Source organism: Leptodactylus fuscus, chromosome 5, assembly GCF_031893055.1.
Source record: "Leptodactylus fuscus isolate aLepFus1 chromosome 5, aLepFus1.hap2, whole genome shotgun sequence".
Taxonomy (NCBI): Eukaryota; Metazoa; Chordata; class Amphibia; order Anura; family Leptodactylidae; genus Leptodactylus; species Leptodactylus fuscus.
The window spans coordinates 10,986,904-11,010,070 of NC_134269.1; the positions used below are offsets into that span (position 1 = coordinate 10,986,904).

At 42.7% G+C, this 23,167-nt stretch overlaps 1 protein-coding gene across 1 annotated transcript; it reads right to left on the bottom strand.

Annotated features, from left to right (window-relative positions):
- Nucleotides 1-4,607: 4,607 nt before the first annotated feature.
- Nucleotides 4,608-18,346, bottom strand: LOC142204410 (extracellular calcium-sensing receptor-like). The gene is made up of 7 exons (XM_075275722.1): nt 18,185-18,346; nt 12,693-12,937; nt 9,481-9,772; nt 7,973-8,803; nt 7,260-7,487; nt 7,029-7,152; nt 4,608-5,512 (listed from the first exon to the last, which is right to left on the bottom strand). Exons 1-7 carry the CDS (start codon nt 18,344-18,346, stop codon nt 4,608-4,610), a joined length of 2,787 nt encoding a protein of 928 aa, XP_075131823.1.
- Nucleotides 18,347-23,167: the final 4,821 nt, after the last annotated feature.

Consider the following 23,167-nt stretch of genomic DNA (forward strand, 5'->3'; position numbering starts at 1 on the left):
TCTCCAAGTGGTCCGGGTGTTGGTGACAGGTGATGGACCAAGTACCAAAAAAAATCAAAGAAACCCATCATGAATAAAGACTAAAATCAGGACTACAGGTGTAGAGATTACAAATAAAAGGTGTTCAAGACTGGAAGTAGTACTAAAATATTGATTTAGGAAAAGGTTAAGACATACAGATCGCAAACACCTGATCTTACAGAAAAATCCAAGACAGGTAGTGCGGAGAGGAACAGAAACCAAGATGTAGCCACTGATTCTGGGTAAAGAACACTTGGTTCAAGGAATAGGCCAACCCTAGGCCTCAGAATGGAATACCAGGCCCTCTACAGACCAATGAGAACAATGTACAGAATACAGCAATGGGAGCTGCCATGATGTGGTCTCCACCCGGGTGCCATGGAAATTGCTGGGTTTTGTTTATTGCAGAGTTCTTACAACCTTCACCTTCTTGGTGGATTTGATCAGTAATATTTCCATTTAGCTGTAGAGTATCATGGTTTATGTCTCTTTCACCCCTTCTAGTGATATAAATGACATTTTATTTAAAAAATAATTAATTCAATTACTCTGCATATATTCAATTCTATATAATTTTCTGCACAAATCTAAAATCCCATCTCAGAGTTGAAGCTTTGCAGATTGACATTCAACCAAATGGCCATGTGATTGCCCAATCTGCTCGGCACCTCCCAACATCAAACCCTAACCTTTAATGGGGTATAGAGGGGGAGTTCAGAGCATACACTAGTATCACTGGAGGTATACAGTATTTATATTTCCACCTTTACCAGTCTTCTAAGCTTTATATAAATCTTCTTCATGTGACCCCCCTTGTTTACTAATCACTGATTGTTACCGATCACTAGAGATGAGCGAACAGTAAAATGTTCGATATTCGATATTATTGTGGTCCCAACCTAAAATTTGTGGGGGGGAGGGGGATAGTGCTTGGCACTATCTGGTTGTTTGAGGTGGGTTCCAGTTCATTTTGCCCCAGTCCTGTGTTTACCCTTTCCTAACTCCCCCCCCGTCCCTCTCCTCATTTCTCTTGTTTTGTATTGTGTTGTTCTGCGTGTCCGTTATAGAGCACATCCCGTCCTGTTTGTTTGTCTGCAGCTGCACCTTGATTTCTGTAGGGGTCACCACCTTAGAATCCCCAGTCCCTAGCCTCTCTTGTAGCTCTTGCCCTATCTGTCGGCTAGGTCTTCGTGCTAGAGAGCCAGGAGTTGTCGGGGCCAAGGCTAGCTTGGGGGCAGCTGACCACCACCCGTAGGCAGGGCCTAGCTAGCCCCCGTAGTGCTAGGGATAGTCTCCTTCCCCTGTTTCCTTAGCGGTGCAATCTGCAGTCCGGAATCTGGGTCTGGACTCAGACACGAACGTGACAGTTTCAGGGGTAGGCAACATTTGATCAAATAGAACTTACCAAGTCCACGAGTGAGGGTCTGGCTGGATTCTCCGAGAAGTCTTCTCCGTGCAGCGTCCCCGCGGCGTCTTCCGGCTCTTCATTCACTCTGCAGGCACCGGGCCTGGGCAGAGCCGACTGCGCATATCCGCACTACACGAAAATGGCCGCTTACAGTCAAAGCGGCCATTTTCTTGTAGCGCGGGCATGCGCAGTCGGCTCTGCCCAGGCCCGATGTCTGGCAGAGTGAATTCAGAGCCGGAAGATGCCGCGGGGATGCTGCACGGAGAAGACTTGGTTGGCCAACTGTATAGCATTCGGCCAATCAATGCTGGTTCTGCATCAAATTTTTCCACTCAAATAGCGAGTGGTACTCAATCGAGTACGAGTATTTCGACTACCGTAGTATTCGATTGAATACCTATTCGATCGAATACTACTCGCTCATCTTTACTGATCACCTCTTCCTTATACTGCCTCTAGGAAGACCAAAACAGATCCAGGAACTTGTCTTCATGTCATTCCCGTCCTTACCATCTACATCATGTTTCTATAACATCTTCCTTGTCCTGTCTCCAGTGACCCCAAAAGCTTAAAATGCATTCAGGAGTAGAAGGGTTAATAGTTTGTTTTTATCAAAGAGAAAGAAGGAAAGAGAAATGTAAATCCCATCAATATTGGGTGTGACCTTTGCCCTTTGCCTTCCATCAGTTCTTCTCAGTACTTGCAGAGAGTTTTTGGCAGAACTGGGCAGGGAGGTTGTTCCGGCCGCCACCTTGAAGAACTAAGCCCAGATCTTCTGTGGATATTGCTTGTCCAATCCTTCTGTCTCTTCATGTCATCCCAGACAGACTGAACGATGATGAGATCAGTGCTATATCTGTGGGGGCCGAATCATCACTTCCAGGACTCCTCCTCCAAAGGGCAAAGGTCACACCAAATATTGATAGACTTTACATTTCTCTTTTCTGCATTCACTTCACTTTGTTAAGTGCCAAAAATAATCTGTTAACCCTTTTATTTCTGGAAGAATTCTTACTGCGCAGCATTCTCCCCAACACATGCCCAAAACTTTTGCACAGTACTGCACATCCATGTAGATATGGCATGTATATATGTGTTTCTTGGTCAGACATTTAGCCAAAAACATAACTTTCTATGTGTTTTTTTTTTTTTTTTTTTTAACAAAACATTAAAGTTTTAATGCAAAATTGCATGAAGGTGCTCATGTGTGTAAGGGATTAGGCAACATTTTTTTAAATATTTCAAGTGACTACGTTTAGAAAATACATACTCATGGGAGTGTAATATTTTTTAAAAACTTTAAAATTCACAATTTGTGTAAAAGGAAGCAAATTGTCTCAAAACTGTTGGAGTAAATAAGTTAAAGTTGCCTGATGGTGAACATCTCCTTGTTTTCATAGTGGTCATGGTCAGATTCCTTCAAGAATTAAAGTATTAAATGATATGTAAAAAACCTTTGCAAGTGAATGTCCATATCTTTATAGCAGCAACGACTAGCAGGATCCAAGGAGTGTTCTGCATACTGTTCTATTATACAGTCATGGCCAAAAGTTTTGAGAATGACACAACTCTTCTATTGTCACATGATCTGCTGCCCTCTGGTTTTTCTGTGTGTTTGTGAGATGTTTTTATCACATACAGAAATAGAATTGCAATCATATTATGAGTAACAAAAGCTTATAGTGACAGTTAGAATGAGTTAATGCAGCGTTGCAATATTTGCAGTGTTGCCCCTTCTTCTTCAGGACCTCTGCAATTCTCCCTGGCATGCTCTCAATCAACTTCTGGACCAAATCCTGACTGATAGCAGTCCATTCTTGCACAATTAATGCTTGCATTTTGTCAGAATTTGTAGGTTTTTGTTTGTCCACCCGTCTCTTGATGATTGACCACAAGTTCTCAATGGGATTAAGATCTGGGGAGTTTCCAGGCCATGGACCCGAAATCTCTATGTTTTGTTCCCTAGACCATTTAGTTCTCACCTTTGCATTATGGCAAGGTGCTCCATCATGCTGGAAAAGGCATTGTTGATGGCCAAACTGCTCTTGGACGGTTGGGAGAAGTTGATCTTGGAGGACATTCTGGTTCCATTCTTTATTCATGGCTGTGTTTTTAGGTAAGACTGTGAGAGAGCCGATTCCCTTGGCTGAGAAGCAACCCCACACATGAATGGTTTCAGGATGCTTTACAGTTGGCATGAGACAAGACTGGTGGTAGCGCTCACCTCGTCTTCTCCGAATAAGCTGTTTTCCAGATGTCCCAAACAATCGAAAAGGGGATTCATCAGAGAAAATGACTTTACCCCAGTCCTCAGCAGTCCACTCCCTGTACCTTTTGCAGAATATCAATCTGTCCCTGATGTTTTTTCTGGAGAAAAGTGGCTTCTTTGTTGACCTCCTTGAGACCAGGCCTTGCTCCAAGAGTCTCCGCCTCACAGTGCGTGCAGATGCACTCACACCTGCCTGCTGCCATTCCTGAGCAAGCTCTGCACTGCTGGTAGCCCGATCCCGCAGCTGAAACACTTTTAAGAGACGGTCCTGGTGCTTGCTGGTCTTTCTTGGGCACCCTGGAGCCTTTTTGCCAACAATGGAACCTGTCTCCTTGAAGTTCTTGATGATGCGATAGATTGTTGACTGAGGTGCAATCTTTCTATCTGTGATACTCTTCCCTGTTAGGCCATTTTTGTGCAGTGCAATGATGACTGCACGTGTTTCTTTAGAGATAACCATGGTTAACAGAAGAGAAAAAATGATGCCAAGCACCAACCTCCTTTAAAGTGTCCAGTGGTGTCATTCTTACTTAATCATGACAGATTGATCTCCAGCCCTGTCCTCATCAACACCCACACCTGTGTTAATGGAGCAATCACTGAAACGATGTTAGCTGGTCCTTTTAAGGCAGGGCTGCAATGATGTTGAAATGTGTTTTGGGGGATAAAGTTCATTTTCTAGGCAAATATTGACTTTGCAAGTAATTGCTGTTAAGCTGATCACTCGTTATAACTTTCTGGAGTATATGCAAATTGCCATTAGGAAAACTGAAGCAGTAGACTTTGTAACAATTAATATTTGTATCATTCTTAAAACTTTTGGCCATGACTGTAGAGTTCAATGCTTTGCAGCTCCCCTAGTGGTGACTAAAGGTAACCCCAACATATTGTATATTTACTATGAATATTTCAGCCTTTGTCTTTGCGCATGATATTTCCTTTAGTGTTCAAGGAAGGTCTGAAAACTATAATAAAACATTTAGGAAAAAACATGCAGATCACAAGAGCCCAACTTGAAACCAAGATGGCAAAAACTTCCATAGCCACTGTGTACTTGCCCTGAGCACTGAGCGAGGCTGGGATATAAGATATCCAAACACTAAGGAAAGCCAACATGCTGAATGTAATAAACTGGGCTTCATTGAAGCTGTCCGGAAGCTTCCGAGCCAGGAAGGCAACGATAAAACTAATGGTGGCCAGAAGAAAAAGGTAACCAAGCATGATCCAAAAAGCTATGGGTGATCCTTCATTACACTCCACAATAATGAGGCCAGGCTTTGTCTCAGCATTATATTGAGGAAACGGAGGGGTTAGAGATAGCCAAATGGTACACAATAGGAACTGTACCATGAATCCACAAAAGACTATCATGTAGGACACCCATGGTTTGGTCCATTTCCGGAGATTGCTACTTGGTTTTGTAGCCATAAATGCAATGACCACTATGATGGTTTTGGCTAAAATGCAGGAGATGCAAAGACCAAAAACCATGCCGAAGATGGCCTGACGAAGCAAGCAGTTCTTAGACTGTGGGTAGCCGATGAAAGTCAGAGAGCAAAGGAAACACAAGGACAGAGATAGGAGGAGAAGACAGCTCAAAGAGTAATTGTTGGCCTTCACAACAGGAGTGGACTTTCGCATAATGAAGAGTCTCAGAATGATGTCCGGAGTCAATGAAGATAAGACGCTGACTACAGCCAAAGTTGTTCCCAGTGGGTCATTGTAGCGGAGATACTCCATGTCTTTGGGAAGGCATTGGGATTTCTCAGAATTTGGCCACTGATCCCATGGACATTTAAAACAGTTGAAAGAACCTGTAAGGAAGGAATAGTCAACAATAGAAAGAGGTCAAACTAACAAGGGCAAAATTCTGCAAAGTCTATCAAGTATCTGTAGGTAATTTTCATTAATACAGAGTCGTGAATCTTGGCATTTGTCTTTTTATCTCAAATTTTTTACTCAAATGCAATGCAACATGAGATAAATGAGAGAAAATTCGGGAAACACTTTACCATTGTCAACCTAAACAGGGTCTTTTTTTATGGTTCCTTTCAACTTGGACCTTGTGTGGAGCTACAATATGTCCACACGTTATGGTGTAACGACATGAGTGTGGTCATAACTATGACTGGGCCCAAAAGCCAGGGAACTCATAGGTCAGCCTCAACACCCTAAGGTAGGTTAAACATCATTGATCTCCTTTCTGGTTTCCTTAGAAATCAGGTTTTTGGCCAAATTCATGTGAGTGAATCGCAAAATGGCCATGAAAAACATCCATTTTTCACAGCCATCTTGCACCCAAGGAGCATCTGTTTTCATAAATCCCCCATACATTTGAGTGTAGAGAGTAGGGTTGAGCGATCGGGATTGGAAAAGATCGGAATCCGATCGTCAATTGAGTAAATTTCACTATCGCGATCGGAATTCCGATCCTGATCTTTTCCGGCGGGATCGAGGTTGGAGGCTATCTCAAGATTGGCTCAACCCTATTCATTTATATATCATTAATAGGGTTGAGTGATCGGGAAAGATCCTGATCGGCGATCGAGTAAATTTCATGATCGGGATCGGTTGGAAAATGATCGAAAATCGGATTTTAAAAACGATCCTGAAATTTCAAGATCGGCTCAACCCTAGTAGAGAGGGATCCACAAAAACAATTAAAAATAGGATATGACCTATATGACCTATATTTATCTCAAATTTCTCACATTTTTTACTCAATTTTTTTTTTTTATTTGAAAGAAACAATGCAACGACATATTTTTTTCCCCACTTGGAATGTATACATTCATCGGGTTCAACAGACTGAAGCAAGGACTTAATATACTGGTTAGGTCTAGTATATTAAGTCCTTGCTACAGTCTGTTGAACCCGATGAATGTATACATTCCAAGTGGAGAAAAAAAAATATGTCGTTGCATTGTTTCTTTCAAATAAAAAAAAAAAAAATTGAGTAAAAAATTCCAGTTCACATTTTGTTTAGTTTCTAAGTTTGGCTTATAGCTTTAATAGTGTTGGGCGATCCTTGCAAGATTTGTCTTACAGGGACTTGAGGCTCTCACCAGGGCTGTGGTCATTGTGGTCTGAAGAGATCCTAAAGTGTAAAAATGATTTGTGAGTGACAAACCCAAAAATGTTGGGTTTGGCTAAGCCCCAAATTTTTGGAAAACTCGTGATGAATTTGGCTCATCATGAGCCTGTTGGTCCATCCCTAATATTGCCATACTGGCCATACTGTATATGCTTAACAAGGAAACCCCCCCGTTATGATTCTTCTCTATCCAATCCCAAAAAGACATAAATCAATCCTTAGGACCCATCGCCTACCTGTGTCATTGCTGATTTCTCCAAGAGAACATGGGATGCACTCGAAGCAGCAGGCAGGTTTCCCTTCTTGAGCTGCCTGCCAGAAACCTGGAGGACAATCCTGGCTGCAAATTGATAAAGGAACCTAGAAAAAAGTTTGGAAAATTTATAGTTGACAATACCCAAAAGGAGAAGCAACTCAACTCCACCACCAGAGCTGTCAATATTCATCTAATTTCTCATATTTTTTACCTGAATGTTCTCATTATCCCATAGAAGTATGCTTGAGTTGATGGTGAAGACTTGACCTGGAGAAGCTGAAGTGTCATAGCTGCCGACCTTGACATGTTGGATGGTTCCTTTTAGGTCCAGCTGCCAGTTGACTATGTCATAGACTGCAGGTGGATCTCCATTTTCATCAAAGTAAATTTCTCGCCCCCCATTCAACTTTACTCTTATCTTCTTCATATAGCGCAAGAGCTGTCAGATGAGGAGTGACAAAGAGTTTTAGCTCTTTTCGTTGATCCTTCTGTACACTCAAGAGTATGGAGGATTGGTGAAATAGATGGCCCTTGGGTGCAAGATGGCTGTGAAAAATGGATGTTTTTCATGGCCATTTTGCACTTCCCTCATGTGAATTTAGCCTAAGACCTGATTTCAAAGGAGGTCAAAGATGTTTAACCAGCCCTAGAGTGTTGAGGCTGGCCTGTGAGTTCCTCGGCATTGGGCCCAGACAGGTGAGACCACTGCAACCCCAGTAGTTACACCAGTACGTGTGGGCATATTATAGCTCCACACAAGCTCCAAGTTGAAGGAACCATAAAAAAGACTATTGATCTAATCCCAATAAAGCCTTAGGAGTTATGTTGTACCCCTATTTAGGTTGACAATAGTCAAGAGCTTCCCGATCTTTCTCCCATTTATAACACTAAGTTTTATTTTGAGTATGACATGAGTAATATTACCTGCCAGGGCTTGAAATGGTGGATGTCCCCACAGTGGGTAAGTGGCACAGATCCGAGTGCATCGAAACATTTGCTCAGATCTTCCAATGCTCTGGCCACAATATGAACAGCCATGTAGATGTTATATGTTGTCCTGAAATTGGAGACATCTGTGAAACTGTTATGGATACTTTGTAGATCCTCCAGCCCGGTGCATTCCTTTAATGGTAGGCCTAAAAACTTGGTCAAATTTACATCCTTTAGAAACGTGCAGCCAAAGGCTTCTTGCCAAAACATTTTCGCCCAATTTCCTCCCAAGATCATGGATGGGTGGACCTTACTCAGGAACATATCAAATCCTGGAATTGTTCCACTATACAGAGCCAAACCAATGGTGCCTGATAAAAGTTTTGCAAATTGACTCATGAGGTGTAGTTTAGACGTAGACCAAGCTTCACTGGCAACAAATATCTTGTCTGTGACATTTTGCCTCAACATTTCACTCAGAACTGGCACTAGATGAACATCTATGGAGAAGACAACCACAACTTTTGCTGTTGACTCTCTAATCACCTTGACAATGTGTGGCGCATTGCGATCTGGATGATTCAAGGCTATGTTCTCGCTGAAAGCCACACATGCTCCACCTTTTATTATCTCTTGCTTGACCAGTTGGATTCCTTGTTGACCATAATCATTATCCATAGCGAGTAGTCCAACCCAAGTCCAACCAAAATGTAGCACCAGTTTAGCTAGTCCGAGAGACTGGAAGGCATCACTTGGAACGGTCCTGAAGAAGGAGGGAAACTTTTTGCGGTCACTGAGAAGTCGACTTGTCGATAGATGACTGATCTTTTAAAAAAAATAGAGTCTTCGGTAAGAATATTTTATATTTCTATATACTCAGTGTGAATGAAATATTAAGGGTTCCTAAGCAGACATGGCGACATATTTTATTATTGGCTATGTCTGAATTCAGCTATTCATGAATTCACTCTAATCCAACTTTGAATGATCATAGATGCTAGAACTTGCCCTCATCAGTGGCCAATCCACCCTTAGGTCGACGAGGTTAATACAACTCTCCCATTGCTACTTCTCTGTCTTTCCCAATTCCTTACTGGCGGCCCATTGACCAACAAATACGGCTCAAAACATTAACAATGACCATACAAGACTTATGTCCTCCATAAATCTGACCCAATCTCCGGAAAGCTTCCCACATGCAATATTAGATTCTCAGGAGACCTCCTTGTTCTCCTCCTATCCTATCTTCAAACAGCTATGTCCAAGTTTTCTCTGATGCATCCATTAAGCTCTAGAACTAACCTCCTCAACCTACTAGGCTAGTCAACCTCAAGGTCTTCAAAAGGAACCATGAAAACCAGGAAAGCCTACAACTAGGAATAATGAAGGTGGAATAACAAAGATCACTAGGAGAACATGGACTAATTTTCGGTAAATCTCAAGTTACTGAAACTCCGAATTAAACCCCATGTTTATTCTACACGATAGATCAATGACCATACCTGAGGATACCTGTAGAGGCCGAGGATATTAGCCAGGAGAATCGAGTGAGTGGAGACTGCGGCCCCGATCACTGCAGTAAGAGGGACATCGGATAGACATCTGTAGTTGGGGATCGCTGTGTCTGATCCACTTAGAACTTGCAGTGATCCTGCTAAGTCCAAATGGGGAACATCACAGGAGTCGTAGGCCTGTAATCCCAGCGTGACATTGGGGAGGATGTTGGGATTCTTGTTAATCTCTTCTACCGCAAAAGACAAGGCCTGAAAATGCTGATAATTCTCAAAATTGAACCTGACACATAAAATGAAGATAATAAAATTATACACCAATATACAGAGAGGAATGCGGACAAGAAAATATTTAGTCTGATAAACTTTATGTTTTTGCATGTGTTATAGTAGTTATAGTCTTGTACATAGGGGCAGTATTATAGTAGTTATATTCTTGTACATAGGAGGTAGTATTATAGTAGTTATATTCTTGTACATAGGAGGCAGTATTATAGTAGTTATATTCTTGTACATAGGAGTAGTATTATAGTAGTTATATTCTTGTACATAGGAGGTAGTATTATAGTAGTTATATTCATATACATAGGAGTAGTATTATAGTAGTTATATTCTTGTACATAGGAGGTAGTATTATAGTAGTTATATTCTTGTACATAGGAGCAGTATTATAGTAGTTATATTCTTGTATATAGGAGCAGTATTATAGTAGTTATATTCTTGTACATAGGAGTAGTATTATAGTAGTTATATTCTTGTATATAGGAGCAGTATTATAGTAGTTATATTCTTGTACATAGGAGCAGTATTATAGTAGTTATATTCTTGTACATAGGAGGTAGTATTATAGTAGTTATATTCTTGTACATAGGAGCAGTATTATAGTAGTTATATTCTTGTATATAGGAGCAGTATTATAGTAGTTATATTCTTGTACATAGGAGTAGTATTATAGTAGTTATATTCTTGTATATAGGAGCAGTATTATAGTAGTTATATTCTTGTACATAGGAGTAGTATTATAGTAGTTATATTCTTGTACATAGGAGATAGTATTATAGTAGTTATATTCTTGTACATAGGAGTAGTATTATAGTAGTTATATTCTTGTACATAGGACTAGTATTATAGTAGTTATATTCTTGTACATAGGAGTAGTATTATAGTAGTATTATTCTTGTACATAGGAGGTAGTATTATAGTAGTTATATTCTTGTTCATAGGAGATAGTATTATAGTAGATATATTCTTGTACATAGGAGCAGTATTATAGTAGTTATATTCTTGTACATAGGAGTAGTATTATAGTAGTTATATTCTTGTACATAGGAGTAGTATTATAGTAGTTATATTCTGTACATAGGAGTAGTATTATAGTAGTTATATTCTTGTACATAGGAGCAGTATTATAGTAGTTATATTCTTGTACATAGGAGTAGTATTATAGTAGTTATATTCTGTACATAGGAGTAGTATTATAGTAGTTATATTCTTGTACATAGGAGCAGTATTATAGTAGTTATATTCTTGTATATAGGAGGTAGTATTATAGTAGTTATATTCTTGTACATAGGAGCAGTATTATAGTAGTTATATTCTTGTACATAGGAGTAGTATTATAGTAGTTATATTCTTGTACATAGGAGTAGTATTATAGTAGGTATATTCTTGTACATAGGAGTAGTATTATAGTAGTTATATTCTTGTACATAGGAGGTAGTATTATAGTAGTTATATTCTTGTACATAGGAGCAGTATTATAGTAGTTATATTCTTGTACATAGGAGTAGTATTATAGTAGTTATATTCTTGTACATAGGAGGTAGTATTATAGTAGTTATATTCTTGTACATAGGAGTAGTATTATAGTAGTTATATTCTTGTACATAGGAGGTAGTATTATAGTAGTTATATTCTTGTACATAGGAGGTAGTATTATAGTAGTTATATTCTTGTACATAGGAATAGTATTATAGTAGTTATATTCTTGTACATAGGAGGTAGTATTATAGTAGTTATATTCTTGTACATAGGAATAGTATTATAGTAGTTATATTCTTGTACATAGGAGGTAGTATTATAGTAGTTATATTCTTGTACATAGGAATAGTATTATAGTAGTTATATTCTTGTACATAGGAGGTAGTATTATAGTAGTTATATTCTTGTACATAGGAGCAGTATTATAGTAGTTATATTCTTGTACATAGGAGCAGTATTATAGTAGTTATATTCTTGTACATAGGAGGTAGTATTATAGTAGTTATATTTTTGTACATAGGAGGGAGTATTATAATAGTTATATTCTTGTACATAGGAGGGAGTATTATAGTAGTTATATTCTTGTACATAGGAGGTAGTATTATAGTAGTTATATTCTTGTACATAGGAGCAGTATTATAGTAGTTATATTCTTGTACATAGGAGTCGTATTATAGTAGTTATTTTCTTGTTCATAGGAGGTAGTATTATAGTAGTTATATTCTTGTACATAGGAGGTAGTATTATAGTAGTTATATTCTTGTACATAGGAGGTAGTATTATAGTAGTTATATTCTTGTACATAGGAGGTAGTATTATAGTAGTTATATTCTTGTACATAGGAGGTAGTATTATAGTAGTTATATTCTTGTACATAGGAGGTAGTATTATAGTAGTTATATTCTTGTACATAGGAGGTAGTATTATAGTAGTTATATTTTTGTACATAGGAGGGAGTATTATAGTAGTTATATTCTTGTACATAGGAGGGAGTATTATAGTAGTTATATTCTTGTACATAGGAGGTAGTATTATAGTAGTTATATTCTTGTACATAGGAGTAGTATTATAGTAGTTATATTCTTGTACATAGGAGTAGTATTATAGTAGTTATTTTCTTGTTCATAGGAGGTAGTATTATAGTAGTTATATTCTTGTACATAGGAGTAGTATTATAGTAGTTATATTCTTGTACATAGGAGTAGTATTATAGTAGTTATATTCTTGTACATAGGAGGTAGTATTATAGTAGTTATTTTCTTGTTCATAGGAGGTAGTATTATAGTAGTTATATTCTTGTACATAGGAGTAGTATTATAGTAGTTATATTCTTGTACATAGGAGCAGTATTATAGAAGTTATATTCTTGTACATAGGAGCAGTATTATAGTAGTTATGTGTTTGTACACAGTTTACAATACATTACAATGACTCCCACTTACACTGAACATATTGTCTGTGGGGGTCTCTTATTGAATGTAATTGTTTGGTAAACTTTATCCATATGTAGCGGCACCACTGCCCCTAACATGATATCTCCTGGTAAATATAACCCGTCCTGCTCTGAACTGGATGATAGTTTGCAACTTGAATTCAGACAATGAGTATGTGGAATGAGCTGGAGCAGGAGCAGAGCCATGAGTATATTATCTGGGCTGTTCATAGTAGAGATTGTCCTGCGGTTTTCCTGTAAACAGAAGACAATTGATGTCAATGAAGTGTGAGATAAATGAGTTTATTCCTGTACTGTGTGTACATGTTGTACTATACTCCTATACTATACTAAACTATACTATACTATACTGTACGATACTCCGAAAACAGCGATCTCTCAGAAATTTAGCAGTGGTTAGAGAGTAGATGGAATTGGCTATAGATGTTTTTCCTACACATAAATCATCTTGGCTATTCTGATTTTCCATGGATCTCTATAGATAAATTGTAGATGAGATGACATCCAAATGTCCATTGAAAAGAATGAGCCCATGCTGCCTCAAAACACTACACCATCCGTATACTGTGAGTTATCACCGTCTAACAACATTGGAAAGTCACCACTAAGATGGTTAGAGTTAATCTTAAAAACTCTGTTAATTTTTTTATATTTTCAAAAATATTCAACTTTTTGTCAAAAAATTTAAATATTGTTATGCTTATGGGAAAATCCCTTTAAGTTCTTCCTATCTATGTCTTATGTAGGTATACAGTAGTACTGCACCTGCACATTTCAGTATATTATGATTTGTACGTGCAGTGGCAAAAACATTATAGGTTGCACATGGTCCTTATGTCTATTGTGTTTTTTATGTCCTATTGGTTGGACATGTCCACATATGTGTAACACAAGTTGCGAAGATTTCCTCAACACAACATTGTCCTATGACCGGTTTTCACACAGTGATAGGCTAACTATCCTATTTGTGTGGCCTTCTGGTGGACGAGGGTGGACTTCATCCTTTTGGTGGTTTCGGTCAACATATCGTGACTTTGCCTTAAACACCAATGGGAACCTTACCCAAACTGGACATTGGTTAAGTGTGGACACATCTAGAGAAGTTGACTGCCTACATATAAGCTACCATACCCTAAAATGTGGTGGACGATTGGAGGGCCATTTAGTGAGTGCATATGTAGCCATGACTGGTATGTTCCGGTATCTGGTACTGGTATGTAGTAATATCTTGGTGTCATACCTGACTGGCCTTAAAGTGATGGACATATTACTCAGTACAATCATATTCTTACTACTTACATGAATTTCTTGCTCTTCCTCGACTTCTAATTACTATACTCACCTTCCCATATACATCTGTTTGCTGGTGTCGTAGTATCATCCAGATTGAGTCTTATACAATACCAATACATATGTGCAAGGCATTTATAGTGAAAAATCTCCCATGTGTGTATTCAAGAAGGGCTCTCCATGGACCTGAGATGAATGAACCCTCCGAGAAGGAGATTACTAAGATGGCTGTGCAGATGTGACCTCCCAGTTGGATAGTTGTGTCATCTGGGTACTAGCTAATCTGAAGGCTCGTGGTGTGAAGCAGGGTATGCTATTGAAAATATGGCTGAAATCATTAGATATTGTACAGTGGGATTGGGTATTTGGCTCAAGTCATCATGATATCACCATTGTGGTTCTCCATAATACTGTAGCGGACCTACTGACTTTGTGTAAGAAGGTTCAGAACCCCATCGCTGAACACCATCTAGAACTTTTTTCCATTGGACCTGACTTTTATAAACCATCAAAGCACAACAGCAAAATTTGGCAAGGTCTTAGACATGGAAGCCCTCTACTAACTCGGGGAACAAAATGTTGACTCTCTACTGTTGTGACTTGATGGATTTAATAAAATCAGATAATAAGAACCTACTATCTTGGTTTGCCATACACTACCAGTATCAGTTGGGATTGGTTGGCGTCTCCTGCCAGTACATGATCTAAGGCCTGCTTCGGTGTCACTGTAGTTGTCTTCCTTCACTATAGTCTACAATGGTCGTCTCAATGTCTACTTTCATTATAAAGGAACTTCTTCCATGTTAAAGGGGTTGCCGTCTTCTACCATAGAGAGGTTATCTGCTTGTCTACTTCCATCTTGAACCTTTAAAGACATGAATCATTTTTAATTTTGGTATTTCTATTTTTAATCCTTTATTTTTTGCTAGATCGACTTAAAGGGATTCTACTAGAGATGAGCGAACAGTGAAATGTTCGAAGTTCAAAGTTCGATTCGAGTAGCCGCTCAATACTCGACTGTTTGATCGAACATTGAACCCCATTATAGTCTGTGGGGAATAAATACTCATTTAGGGGAAACCACTATTCAACTCAGGAGGGTCACCAAGTCCACTATCACACCCCAGCAAATGATGCCAATACCCTGGAATGCAACTGGGACAGCAGGGGAAGCATGTCTGGGGGCATCTAACATGCCCAAGTCACTGTATTATGTCGGGATCCCTGTCAGCTTGCGATATGCGCAAACTGATTTTTTCCCATAGGAATGCATTGACCATCGTATAGAAACAAAAAAAGCATGGCAAAGGAGAGTACAAAAACATATATATCAAGTAAACATATTTAACTCTCACAACTCCACCCGATATCAAGAAGCATATCTCAACCTCTATGCAGAAATACAAACGGAGAAAAAAAAGGGTTCCAGACCCAACAAAAGGCCGAAATATTCAACGTAGACATAAAGTGTAAAATATTGTACTTTATTCTTGAAACTCAATTAAAAGTAATAAATAGAGTATGAAATGTTTTTGACACATAGAACACTACAATACAAACAAAAAGACAACCCACAGAGACAGAAGCCAGCACTGTCAGCTTATCATAATACAGCTGATGTAGGTAAACATCACAAAGTTACTAATTGCTCAGAAGAAAAACACACATATATATATATATATATATATATATATATATATATATATATATATATATATATCTATGTATAGCCCAGGTCTGGCCATACAATATATTCCCAACTAAAAGGTGTGGGTTTCACTCAAGAGCAAAGACACATATCTCGGTATACAAAGCATATAAGAGAAATGTACCAAAGTATGTTAAAGCCGTGCTTGTATGTATAAAGAGAAAGTGAAATATAGACCAGCCATAGACCTATAACTGATATCTAATAATATGTCTATAAAGGAGGGGAATATATCTTACCCATCTCCAAAATGGTCTATTGTGGTGGTCTGCTGCGATCCGTGACTGTGGGAGTCCCAACCCGACGCGCGTTTCGGCACGTAAAAAACGGCCTTCTTCCGGGGGTGGAGTTGGGTATACATGCATGACGAATTAAATACGTCCCGGACTCAGACAGGAGCCAATAATATATTCCTACACGCCCCCTTCATTGACCATCATTGATTGGCTGAATGCCATACAGAGTACAGCATTCGGCCAATCAACGCTGGTTCTGCTGGAGGTTCGTCTGTGAGGAGGCGGAGTCCAATATCGGATCAGAATGGAGACTGCTGTGGACCGATCTTAGACTCCGCCTCCTCCGGCAGAACCAGCGTTGATTGGCCGAATGCTGTACTCTGTATGGTATTTGGCCAATCAACGCTGGTCAAGGCATTTCTATGACGAGATGTAGCAGTGCAGTATTGTGAGCACTGGAGCAATGACATCATCAAATTATTTGGTCTCAGGTTAATTTTTGTTCAATTTAGCCTAAAAATACAAGATATTCTAATTTAGAAATCGTATATAGCAAAATAGAACACTAAAACTGAGAACTTTAAACATTTGAGTGGGCTTTACAGAGCTGTTTTTGCCTTATACACAATACAGGGCCAGACACAGAAAACTCCATATACTATATAGCAGTTCAATGGCCATTGAAGGATAGGCCATAAAAAACTTAAAGGGGTTGTCTGAGATAAAGGTTTTTTTTTACACTAATCCTATGTCCTTTCCTTAGGCCACTGGTTGGCCTCAGTGGGGATTTCCACCAAAACAAGTGTTAGGATGGGGTCCCGCAGATTTGCCTTCCGGCGCACAGCGCCACCTGCGGGCCAATCCAACCCTCGTTCCCGGCGGCGTGCAGTGAAGTCTCTGGAGACTAAGACTCAGTTTTCTCCGACTGAGCATGCTCGGACTTTTTGGAGTCGCTCACAGCCTAAGTGCCAGTTCTCTCTGACTGAGCATGAGCGGTGAGGTCATGGCCACCGCCCTTATTGGGCGGGGACTTTCCTTTAAAAGGAGTGAGTCGACGCCCGCCCGGCGCTCACACTTTATCTGATACTACCCGTCCTAAAGACAGTAGTCCCAGGGAGAGTCTCCATTGTTTAGGCAGGTGGCAGTCTAGGGTGCTTGTAGATAGACCTGTAAATCCTGAAGGACTGACAGCTCTACACCAAGGCCTGGAGCAATAGACATTGTTCCAGCCTGTGGAGCTGCAGCAGGTGTGGTTTCCAAGTTAGCCGTGCCCGCCCTGTCTAACACCGTTGGTAGCTTCTAGCTGTGTGCAGGAGCACCCCTAGTTACTGCAGGGGATTATGTTTTTCGCTGACCTGGGGTGAGTGTTAACCCTGGGCAGCTAGCTTGTGTTTGTTTCCAACCTGTTCACATTGGGAGCTGCACTGTCCATTCACTCAGTGAGTCTAACTGGTGAATTTGTGTCGCTCCCAATTCACACTGTGCTGTACCGCTTTTCTGTTGCATTTTGACATACAGCCGCCCATAGGGCCTGTGGACCTCGCTGCAGTGCCTTACAGCCCAAGAGGTTCTGCGGTTTAAAAAATATTATTTTTATATAAATACCCAGAACCATAACATAAGTGTGAGCCAAGGTCTTGCTGCTATGTCTGAGCGTGCGCAGTTGCAGCGCTATGTGCAGCAATTAGAGGCTCGTCTGCAGTCGCTGGAGCAGCGAGCACCAGCAACAGGGGACGCCCCTCTCACTGCACAGTCGCTGGCACAGGCCTTAGCCCAAACACCATCGGCTACTGGCGCAACCCTCCGTCTGGCTCTCCCCAATAAATTCTCAGGAGAGTCGAGGGAGTGTAGGGGTTTTATAAGCCAGTGTACAATCCATTTTGAGGTACAGCCGGCTGCATTCCCCACTGAAAAAAGTAAGGTGGGGTTTGTAATCTCCCTCCTGGCAGGTCGGGCCTTGGAGTGGGCTACGCCATTGTGGGAGCGGGGCGACCCTGTCACTACACGCGCCGTAACATTCCTAGGGTCCCTGAAACAGGTCTTCCTGGGTCCACGGGTCACCTTTGACTCGGCCCTGCAGCTACTCGACCTAAGCCAGGGTTCGGGCCCCGTTAGTACATATGCAGTACAATTTAGGACACTGGCATCCGAAATCGATTGGCCGGATAAGGCTTTGGTGCCAGTGTTCTGGAAAGGATTAGCCTCCCATGTCAAGGATGCTTTGGCAACCCGGGAGGTTCCCCTGACCTTAGAAGCGCTAATCGCCCTGGCCACCCGCATTGACTTGCGGCACAGCGCACGGAAACTGGAGGTGGCGACCAACAGAGCCCGTATCCGTTTGGCTCCCATATTCCCCTCTTCCAGTCCTCCCGCACGGCCAATAGAGGGTACCCCTGAGTCTATGGACATTTCTCGCGCCAGAGCCACGCCCAGGCGTCCGAGGCGAGATTATGTATGTTTCTCCTGCCGCCTGCCAGGGCATCTCTCATCTCACTGTCCTAAGGGGCAGGGAAACGCCAGCCGCTAGTATCCATTGGTGGGGGATCACTAGCGATGTCTATACCGGCCACCAAACTAGTTTTCACTGTTCTTCTAGTGGAAGGTACCCGCACGATATCTGCCAAGGCGTGTATAGACTCAGGAGCAGACGGGGTGTTTATGTCTTCTGAGTTCGCACGCAAAAAAGGCATTCCGTTGGTGTTTCTTCCTCAGCCAATTAAGGTGCGAGTCGTGAATGGCTCCATCTTACCCGTTGAAATCACACAACGAACGGTACCGCTAAGCATGTCCCTTCCATCTAGACATAAGGAGACCATTTCATTCTTGTCCCTGCATGAGGGTATGAATGATCTTCTCCTGGGGCTCCCGTGGCTTCGCCAACACTCTCCGCAGATTAATTGGGTCACTGGGGAAATATTGTCCTGGGGAGAGCACTGTCACCAGCATTGCCTGTTACCATCAGAGCAGGTCACTCTCCAACCCGTGATGCCTGACCTCTCGGGTCTGCCACCCCAATATTCTGCCTTTGCGGATGTGTTCTCTAAGAGGGCAGCGGAGAGTCTGCCACCTCACCGCCCCTATGACTGCCCCATAGAGTTGATCTCTGGAGCTGTACCTCCTAGAGGTCATGTGTATCCATTATCGGTACCTGAGACTGAGGCTATGTCAGAATACATCAGGGATAACCTAGCCAGGGGGTTTATCAGGAAATCAGCGTCACCAGCTGGGGCCGGGTTCTTCTTTGTAGCCAAGAAGGACGGCTCTCTACGCCCCTGCATTGACTATCGGGGTCTAAACGCTGTCACGGTGAAGAATAAATACCCTCTTCCCCTGATCTCTGAGCTGTTTGACAGGTTACGTGGGGCTACCGTCTTTACTAAATTGGATCTGAGATGGGCGTATAACCTGATCCGCATCCGTAAGGGGGACGAATGGAAGACCGCATTTAACACCCGCGACGGCCATTACGAGTATCTTGTGATGCCTTTTGGCCTGTGCAATGCCCCTGCTGTCTTCCAAGATTTCATGAATGATATTTTCCGGGATCTACTCCAGATCTCAGTCGTTGTATATTTGGACGACATACTTATTTTTTCTGCGGATCTCCGCACACATAGAGCCGCTGTCGCTGAGGTGCTAAAACGCCTCCGAGCAAATCGGCTATACGCCAAGTTAGAAAAATGTTTGTTTGAACAGTCCTCTTTGCCTTTTCTGGGTTACATCATATCTGGCACAGGTCTGGCCATGGACCCCTCCAAGATGTCCGCAGTCCAAAAATGGCCGGAACCCCGCTCACTGAAGGCCATCCAGCGGTTTATGGGGTTTATTAATTACTACCGTCAGTTTATTCCCCATTTTTCTACTTTGGCGGCACCGCTGGTGGCTCTTACCCGTAAAGGCATGAACCCTAAGGTTTGGACTCGAGGTGTCAGACGCGTTCTCCACCCTTAAGTCTCATTTTTCACGCTCTCCTATTCTGCACCGGCCAGACTTGGATAAGCCCTTCTATGTGGAGGTGGATGCTTCCTCGGTCGGTGCGGGAGCGGTTCTGTCACAGAAAGACACACAGGGAAGAAGGCGCCCCTGTTTCTTCTTTTCCAAGTCATTCTCCCCCGCAGAAAGGAATTATTCGATAGGGGATCGTGAGCTACTTGCTATGAAGTTGGCTTTTCAGGAATGGCGACATCTCTTAGAGGGATCCAGACACCCTTTTGAGGTTTATACCGATCACAAGAACTTGTTGTACCTCCAGACCGCCCAGCGGTTAAATCCTCGCCAGGCTAGGTGGTCACTTTTCTTTTCTAGGTTTAATTTCACCCTTCATTTTTTGCCTGGGGAAAAGAATGTGCGAGCGGATGCTCTCTCCCGCTCGTCTGATCCTCTCGATGAGGCCACTGAAACGGAGCGTCTCATCATTCCCTCCGAGAAGGTTCAAGTGGTCTCTCCTCTCTCCCAAGAACGAGGGCCGCCTGACAAGACTTTTGTGCCATCTGATAGGCGTCGGGAGATGCTCGCCTGGGCGCACTCCTCACGTATTGGGGGACACTTCGGTAGCAGGAGAACGCAGGAACTCCTGGGCAGATCCTATTTCTGGCCTGGAATGGCTCGGAATGTCAGGGAGTTTGTGCGGGCATGTGTGCCCTGCGCTCGTAATAAGCCCTCTAGGGAGTTGCCCGCAGGTCTGCTTCAGCCCCTTCCAGTCCCTGATAGACCATGGGATACAGTGGGGATGGATTTCATTGTGGACCTGCCCCTCTCATCTGGCCATAGGGTCATTTTGGTCATTACGGACCACTTCTCCAAGATGTCCCATCTAGTGGCTTTACCCAAGTTGCCCACAGCTAGGGAGTTGGCACAGCTCTTTGTCACACATGTCTTCCGCCTGCATGGCATGCCCGACAGAGTGGTGACTGACCGGGGTACCCAGTTCTCAGCACGGTTCTGGCGAGAACTTTGCCGATTGATGGAGGTCGAGCTCTGTTTCTCTTCAGCTTATCACCCACAGACTAATGGTCTGGTGGAGCGCACCAACCAATCACTGGCGACGTATCTTCGCCACTTCGTCTCCGCTCACCATGACAACTGGGCATCTTTGCTCCCCAGGGCAGAGTTTGCTCTCAACAATGCCCTTGCGGATGCCACAGGGAAGACCCCATTCCTCATAAACAACGGGCAACATCCACGGGTACCGGTACCTTTCCCTGCGGAGTCCCCGTTGCCCGCGGTGAGGGAATGGGCCACGGAGGCTCGATTAGTATGGGACTCCACGCAAGAGGCTCTGTCGGCTGCTAAAGAGAGGATGCGAACCACGGCTGACACTCGCCGCCGTCCCGGTCCCTCTTTCCAGCCTGGGGATCGAGTGTGGCTCTCAGCCAGACATATTAGGTTGAAGGTAGCCTCAGCTAAATTCGCCCCACGCTATGTGGGTCCTTTTGTGATTGTCGCTCAGGTGAATGCGGTCACTTATCGCCTTAAACTGCCTCCTAGTTGGCGCATTGCAGACACTTTCCACGTCTCCCTATTGAAGCCCGTGCACACTAACGCCTTCTCCCCTCCTATACCTTCGGAACCTGAATCAGCAGAGAGCGACTTCGAGATCGACTCCATTCTCGATTCCAGGGAGGTCCGGGGACATAAATTCTACCTGGTCGACTGGACAGGTTTCGGGCCGGAGGACCGGTCTTGGGTGCGCGCGGAGGATGTTGACGCACCAGACCTTATTGCGGCTTTTGAGGGGGGGGGGGGCGCTAGGAGGGGGGGTAATGTTAGGATGGGGTCCCGCAGATTTGCCTTCCGGCGCACAGCGCCACCTGCAGGCCAATCCAACCCTCGTTCCCGGCGGCATGCAGTGAAGTCTCTGGAGACTAAGACTCAGTTTTCTCCGACTGAGCATGCTCGGACTTTTTGGAGTCGCTCACAGCCTAAGTGCCAGTTCTCTCTGACTGAGCATGAGCGTTGAGGTCATGGCCACCGCCCTTATTGGGCGGGGACTTTCCTTTAAAAGGAGTGAGTCGACGCCCGCCCGGCGCTCACACTTTATCTGATACTACCCGTCCTAAAGACAGTAGTCCCAGGGAGAGTCTCCATTGTTTAGGCAGGTGGCAGTCTAGGGTGCTTGTAGATAGACCTGTAAATCCTGAAGGACTGACAGCTCTACACCAAGGCCTGGAGCAATAGATATTGTTCCAGCCTGTGGAGCTGCAGCAGGTGTGGTTTCCAAGTTAGCCGTGCCCGCCCTGTCTAACACCGTTGGTAGCTCCTAGCTGTGTGCAGGAGCACCCCTAGTTACTGCAGGGGATTATGTTTTTCGCTGACCTGGGGTGAGTGTTAACCCTGGGCAGCTAGCTTGTGTTTGTTTCCAACCTGTTCACATTGGGAGCTGCACTGTCCATTCACTCAGTGAGTCTAACTGGTGAACTTGTGTCGCTCCCAATTCACACTGTGCTGTACCGCTTTTCTGTTGCATTTTGACATACAGCCGCCCATAGGGCCTGTGGACCTCGCTGCAGTGCCTTGCAGCCCAAGAGGTTCTGCGGTTTAAAAAATATTATTTTTATATAAATACCCAGAACCATAACAACAAGACACCGGAGCAGCAGAACTGGACAACACTGGGAGACACTGGAGTAAAGGGAACAAGTGAGTAGGTTTTGGGGTTTTTTTTCACCCTCCTTTGCCATATATAAAAAAAGACCTTTTTCCCGGACAACCCTTGTTACACTGGGCAACCCGTTTAATGGACCCCAGGAATAATGTCTCGATGTGTGACCACTGCAGTCAGTCATTGGCTAAACTGGTGAAATATCAACACTATTGAAGTCCAAGGAAACTTTAGCACTGGAGCAGCATGGGATTGGTAAGAAATATTTATTAAGTACTTTTATTTGAGACCATTGTTAGTATGAAAAAAAAAATTGCTGAAAAAAAATTAAGTTTTCATGTAGGCTGTAAATATTTAAATAACAACAACTGAATTGCTATTTCCAGGTCCTTCTTTCCAGTACCAGTTAGTCCACTTGGTCCTGATGCCAGTATCTTGATACACATCACTGATGGGCCTCAGTAATGATGTGTTGTTGTGGCCAGTGATGGACTACAGTGGTGATTTGAACAGAAGGAACATCATAAGAACCCGTCATCAAGGACTGACTTGGCTGCTGGAGCTGGAATGGAGCTCTTAATTCTTACATACACTGTGTATGGGTTAATCCTCCACCGATCTCACGTAAT